Source organism: Petromyzon marinus, chromosome 57 (genome assembly GCF_048934315.1).
Source record: "Petromyzon marinus isolate PM22_M1 ecotype Great Lakes invasive population chromosome 57, UKy_Petmar_22M1.pri1.0, whole genome shotgun sequence".
Classification (NCBI taxonomy): domain Eukaryota; kingdom Metazoa; phylum Chordata; class Hyperoartia; order Petromyzontiformes; family Petromyzontidae; genus Petromyzon; species Petromyzon marinus.
This window is the reverse complement of record NC_133723.1, coordinates 7,385,230-7,391,930: the sequence shown is the minus strand read 5'-3', so window position 1 is coordinate 7,391,930 and position 6,701 is coordinate 7,385,230. Positions and strand designations below refer to the sequence as shown.

General features: G+C 51.4%; 1 protein-coding gene across 8 annotated transcripts; it reads left to right on the top strand.

Moving 5' to 3' along the window:
- Window positions 1–515: 515 nt before the first annotated feature.
- Window positions 516–5,657, top strand: LOC116955016 (RNA guanine-N7 methyltransferase activating subunit). 8 transcript variants are annotated; one of them, XM_032975948.2, is made up of 4 exons: window positions 576–622; window positions 1,296–1,328; window positions 2,736–3,065; window positions 3,506–5,657. In XM_032975948.2, the coding sequence occupies exons 3-4, from the start codon at window positions 2,743–2,745 to the stop codon at window positions 3,639–3,641; spliced, it is 459 nt and encodes a 152-aa protein (XP_032831839.1). In that variant the 5' UTR covers window positions 576–622; window positions 1,296–1,328; window positions 2,736–2,742; the 3' UTR covers window positions 3,642–5,657. The 8 variants fall into 8 exon arrangements, with proteins under 8 accessions (XP_032831836.1, XP_032831839.1, XP_032831843.1 ...); XM_032975950.2 differs by lacking the exon at window positions 576–622 and adding an exon at window positions 629–862; XM_032975949.2 differs by lacking the exon at window positions 576–622 and adding an exon at window positions 2,525–2,590.
- Window positions 5,658–6,701: the final 1,044 nt, after the last annotated feature.

The following is a 6,701-nucleotide window of genomic DNA, read 5'->3' as shown; positions in this document are numbered from 1 at the left end:
GCATTGAAAGCAACAATTTGGCTCACGACCTATACGTGCACTTTTTAAAATTCAAATACAGTACACAGAAACGTTCCATTGGCGTTTAGCCAATTGGTGAATTACGTCACCGATTGAGCTATCCTAACAACGTCATTATCCATGTTTTAATTACGTCATTGATCGCATCACGAACGTTGCATTGGCGTGCAGCTAATTTCTAAATGGCGTCATCTATTGTACTTCCCCTATACGTCATTATCCATGTTTTATTACGTCATTGATCGCAGCTTGGAGCGTTGCATTGGCATTTAGCATATTGCTAAATGACGTCATGGATTGTACTTCCCTTAAATACGTCATTATTCATGTTTTATTATGTCATTGATCGCATCGTGGGGCGTGGCATTGCCATGTAGCTCATTGCTAAATGGCGTCATCCATTGAGCTATTTTGTATACGTTGTTATCAATGTTGAATTACGGATTTGATCGCATCGCGTGACGTTCATTCGCGTGTTACCATTTGCTAAATTACGTCATCAACGGAACTACCCTAAGTACGTCATTATCCATGTCTCATTACGTCATTGATCGCATCGCGTGACGCTCCGGGTCAAAGGTGCTTCCGTTCTCCTGCCGTAGTGAGTCTCGGTCTCCTCGTGTCGTCCTTGTGTCTCCCTATGGTTTTTACGGGAGTCCCATGGCCTCAGGGGATGCATTGGAGCCAAAATTTGCGGCTGTGGGACAAAAAGAAAAGAACCCCATCCCCCTCTCCCGCTAAACGATAAAAAAACGAGCGGCCTAGTGTGAAGCCTGCCTCTCCTGCCAACGCTGCCGGGATTTAGTGGCCTCGCCCGGCACGGCCCGAGGAAATACCGAGGGTCAGGGTCTTTAGACTTTACTTTGTTATTGTTGCTGCATGTTGTTTCGTGTTTAAAACAAGTGTCCGTAATGTATCCCCTTGCTCGGAATCTGTGCTGGACGTTCCACATTACTGTGGCCCGAGGTGGGAGGAAAGTCGTTCCATTGCAATCCGATGTGTTGTTATTCTTCGCTCTTTCGTTAAAGTCACGTTGTTTTATAAATATGTTATTATTTTATTGTTTCCCTTCAACGTGACTTCACCGAAAGAGCTAAGAATATGAATTTACTGCAGTCACGAAAGCTTTAAATCAGATATGTTGTTGTTCGTGGTGATTGATACTCCATTTAGCGGGCCCAGAACACACATGCCGATGATGATGGATGCATTGATGGTTGTTGATAGTGGCGTTGATAACTAATGATGGTTATGACTGGTGTTCATAATTACAGACCGGTTCGCGAACCAGCTTGCTACACTGCCAGGTTCGTGGGTGTCACAAAATAAAAAGTTAATTGCACTTAACTATACTGTATATGCGAAAGACGTTGCAAATGTATGGACGCTGCCTCGGTGGGACAGATCGCCTCTTCAATTCAACATTTCGGCGCAAACATTTGAAACGGTGGGTGCGAGTTCCTCCTAAAAACCGTCCACCGCCTCTGTCCACCCGAAACGTCGTGGCCAGTGTGGAAGAGTAGGCCAAGTACCCCCCTCCAGGGAAGAAGAACATTCTGGTAGGATGATGGCATAAGTATTTGTAGAGATGCACCTGAGGCTAATTGGCTGACCCAAAACTGTACGTACAAAAAAAACCAAGACGAGAGCACATACACACACAAAAAGCTATCTTGAATTGCGATAAAAAATGAATTCACTTGGCAACTGAATCGATTCCATGCCCGTTGGGCACCCACCAGACCAGTTCTGCTGGGAAGCTGCTTGGGCTGGGTGCGCCCATCTGCAGGAGAAAACTGCTGATGCTGGAACCGACTGCCAGTGCATTCCATTTCTCAGTGGCTCTCTGTGTGAGTGTGGTCCTCTGTTAAGTATGCGATTTCGTGCGAGTATGTTGGTCTCGTATGTGCCAGTGGTTCCTCTCGTAAGTCTTTGTGTCTATAGGGGCTCTACAAATCTATGGGTCACTGTGGCTGTTGGTCGCTATGCGTCTGTGGTCCCCAGTGTAAGTCTGTGGGTGTGCGTGTGTGTGTCTTTAGGTTTCGGTGTAGGTCTGTTAGTTCCTCATTGCCATGGAACATTTCACCACTGCCCATCCTGCCCCAGAAATGAGATCTTACTATTCAGGGTCGCAATTATATTCAACATGTTTTGTTTGGCTTGTTTTGTTCATATTATTCCTGTCTGTTATGTCCCCATTTTCCCCATTAGTCTAAATGTACATTGGCACGTAATTAATATAGATTGTATTGATCAATCTTTAGATTCATGTATCCTAATTGATTAATCTGTGCGTTTTTACATCCTGAGATTGTCAACACATTTACTTGCTCAGATGACTCAAGTGCAGTGAGTTAAATGATTCTCAACCCAGTCACCAATGACTTCACCAAAATACATCTCATTAAATGTGGTGCTACATTGAATTTGTTTAAATTCCAGCGCCGAGGTTTAAAATTTGTTTTTTTGTTTTTTCATGGGACGAACATTACTCTCATGGCAGAGCCGGCCAGAAAACTCTCTACTGTGCAGACCAGAGATCCCTTGATGGGATCTCAGGAGGCAGGAGGTAACTCTACGGGACCCGGTTTGGAATGGATAAATCATCTCGTGACGCGATGCTGAGAGGACAATATGGGTGACGTGGGGTAGGGGGGGGGGGGGGGCGGAAAATTTCAAAAACTATTTTGTGATGCTGACCTCTTCCACTTCAGGAGGTGAATGTCAAACTCGCCAAGCACAAACGTGGCAGAGCAGCGGAGCTCGGCGAGCAAGACAGAAATGGAGGCGGCGAAAGAGGTGATTCAAGGTGAGGAGGAGGAGGAGGAGCAGGTGGAGAGGAGCGAGGAGGCGGAGAAGGAAAATAAAGAGGAGGAGGAGGAGGGAGACGCTGGTTGCGACGACGATTACAACCGTCTGTTCGCCCGTCGCTTCACCGCGGAGGACAAGGACTTCCAAGAATTTTTCAGCCGCCCGGCGGAGTTGCCACCCGTCGTGTGGAACTGGAGGCCGCGTGGCGGTCGCAATGATCGCCGGTTTGACCGGTCAGACCCTCGCACGTCATCGTTATCGTCTCCTCGTTTAGCCATCGCCGCAGCGTCACCGCCACCGCCGCCATGTCATTACCGTCATCATTCCATCGTATATCCACAATCACCAACATCGCCGTTCTATCATCTTTGTCTCACCATCTCATTATTGGTTCATCATTGGCTCAGCACCACCACCTTATCATTTCTTGGTTGTAATCCCATGAACCGTGATCATTCCGTCATCAACATTAAAAATGTAAAATGCCGATGATGGAATGATCAGCACTTTGAAATCTAGATTGAAAATGCATTTCTTTTTTAACTGCTTTCTGTGTTGGTTTTTTTTTATGTCTTTACCCTGCACCTCCCATTAGCACGATTGGCTACGTACGGTACACACACACACAACAACATCATCTCCTCGTTATCTCGCCCCCTCCGACCTTCCCCAGACGTGATCGCGATGGCCGGCGCGGTGAGGGCTCCGACGGGGGCTGGGGGAGGCACGGAGAGGGGGGACGCGGCTCCTATCACCGTGACGACCGATTCAACCCGTACAGACGCAGCAACCCCCACCCGTACAGATGAGGGAGTGCCATGGCAACGGCCTGGTCGCCTCCCCCGCCCATCCCCCGATCCTCAGCGCCACCCCCGCGTTTTTCCTAGCCTCCTCCCAGCAGCATCCTCTGCCCCATTCCCAGCTCCTTTCACTTCTCCCACTGAACTCTTGGGCTTCACCGACCTCATCCCCTTGGCATTGTGGGGGGGGTGGGGGCGCGTACGCTGCTTGCCGTACGCGCGTTGTGTTGGAGCTTCTTTTGCGCCGTACGTGGCCAACCACGCTAATCCGGTGGCGTTTCGGAGGAAATTCCCAACGGCGGTTTGGAATCCCCACCGGTCGCCCTGGTTATTACCGCGGCGCGTACCGACTGTTTAAAACGCCGGCGCCGCCCTCCTCACAGCGGACGCTGAAAAATCCCGTGGCGGCTTTTGTGCGAGGAGGCGATTTGGCGGCGGCGGCGGCGGCGTTGGCGTTGGCGTTCCACCCTTTTGGCAAAAAGATTGGCCGCGAATCACTCGCGCGGGGATTATCCGTGGCGATCATTGGTAGAGGACCGAGCTCGCGCGGTCATTGGTCGCGTCGGTCCTGGCTGCTTTCCCGCCTGCCCGCGGTTTCCCCGCGGGCCTCCGGGCGCTGCAAGCGTTCCAAATTGCACGCCGGAGGATTTTCAGCCTCGCGTGAACGGCGCCGTACAAACTGAACGCGTCGCGTGACCGTTGGCCCCGACCCGCCACCCGCTCGTTGAGCTCCGGCGCCTCCCTTCGTGTCGCCGATCTCGTCAACAGTCGCCGGGGGGAATCCCTTGCCTGGGCGAGGGCGAGTTGAGGTTGTGGCCGTGTTCCACGATGGTGAAGTCACGGAACGCGCAATGGGGGGGGAGCGGGGTCCGTGTCAACACTGCTCAGATCTTGAATACACGGGCCTTGGGCGGTCCTGCCCAAGGCCACTTTTGTTCCGTAACGGCTCGAACTGCGTCTTTAACCTGCACACGGATCTCTAATCCACGCGGCGTTTCTCCTCCGCCCTCTCAGAACGTCCACTTCCAAACACGCAGCTCTCTCTCTCTCTCTCGATGCCGGTCTCTTTGCGCCCTCGTCAGCTTTTTTTCCGTTAATTTTTTTTATCTTTCCGGTTTGTTCGGTGACAACGTCTTTCTGGACCCATGTGTTGTCAGGGCAGGTAGTGCGCACTGACCTTGTTTCTTCCTCTCCGATTGTTGTTTTCTTGCAACGAAAACGCCGTCCTTCGTTACGCGTTTACGGTCCGTCGCTTGATCCAGCCCGGGCACGGCCTAAAGGCCCGAACTGCTGACGCGACCTCAAGTTTCGGCCAACTCGCAAAAGCGCGTGTAGAGAGCGCCCGGCCTTTGATGATTCATGCAAAACAAAAAAACAAAACAAAACCTTCGGCAGCTCCTAAAGGGGAACTGTATTGTGGTCGTGCACAGTCAAAATAAATGTTGATGCCAGACAGCAGCGGCGATGCAGAGATAGACGACCATGGACCAGTTCCATCCCCGCTGGGACTCGTGACCACAGCCTAGTCGCATATTGGTACGGTTGGCTACGTACGGCGCGAAAGAAGTTCAACGTGCGTGTCGCGTCAGTCGGGCCAATCTGCTGAAATGTATTTTGATGGTAAGCTCGGTGGAATGAGAGGACCGCAATGCAGTCCGTCAGGAAATGCTGATGGATGTTTGCATATTGCACGAAGTCTGCATGGGTGCTGTTTACTCAAAAAACTTGCATCTTGCCGTTTCGAGGTGCCGTTTGTACTTTAGCCAAGAAATCGCCGCATCTTTCAGTCTGCCGGTTATTTTGTAATGCAACGAGAATTGGTGGAAGCTGTCCTCTGCTAGGATGAGGACCTTGTGATGTCTTCGTAAATATTGATAGCACGCTGTTGTGTGTGTGGTTTTTTTTTATCTACAAATGTTTATATTTTGTCCCGTGGTTCTTTTTCATTTACAAAAAAAGCATCTTGACCGTTGTTGGTTTATAAATTAGAAGCATTGAATAAAATAAAACTTTAAGTTAAAAGTGCTCGGCAAGCGTTGAGTTATTTTTTTTTTATCGGAGCTGTTAAGCCACTTATACTGTGTAGGAACCTCCTGGTTACTACACCACCAGCCCACAGGGGATTATTGTGTCCGTCCGTCGTGCATCCAAAAATGGGAGGGGTGGGGCTGGGTGGGGAGGGAGGGGAGGGGAGGGTGTTGGGTGGGGAGGGTGGGGAGGGGCTGAGTGGGGAGGGTGGAGAGGGTGGGGCTGGGTGGGGAGGGGAAGGTGGGGAGGGGCTGGGTGGGGTGGGGAGGGTGGGGCTGGGTGGGGAGGGGAAGGTGGGGAGGGAGGGGCTTGGTGGGGGGTGGGAGGGGTGGGGCTGGGTGGGGAGGGGCTGGTCACCCCGTGGTGCCCTTATAAAACTCAACGTTTAACCTACTCACGCCGGCTTGTGCCCGCCCTCACAGTCGGGCATATTTGCGGAATGCACCACGTGGTGCCGCCGTGTGACCCTGGCCATTGAGCGAGCAACCCAACGTTCCTACCAGCTCCCTCCGCAGGAGAATGTGTTTGCTGTGCCAAGGAAATCCATCTGTCCATGCGTCCGTCCCGTGTATCTCTCCGTCCGTGTGTCTCAGGCTATGCATGTGGCCTCTAATCCAGCAGTAGAGGCAGCGAGAGTTGGTGGACTACCACAAAACAGATTCCAAGCTCCCCGTGGGCGTCGAGGACGAGCCGCATCATGCCTCGCCAGGAGATGGCAGCACTGCACAGCCGGTGGACTAATCGCCATCTGTCTCCCGTCTGTAAGGGGATAGAGCGTTGCCCCTTTGCGCGTGGCCCGGGGGTTTTCATGGGGGTGCTCCGGTTTCCTCCCACGTGATTAATAAATACGACTAATTAATTGCCTGAACATTTTAGTTTTTCTTAAAATAAAAAAAACAATGCACCGGCGGCAGCTTGGGCCCTCTTGGAAAAGAGCTGTACCGTGCCCCGTTCTGCTGTAACGTGCACTGGTGCATACTTGATTATGGAGGGCGGTATTGGCACGTGCATTTAAAGACTGATTGATTCCTACCACTCGGT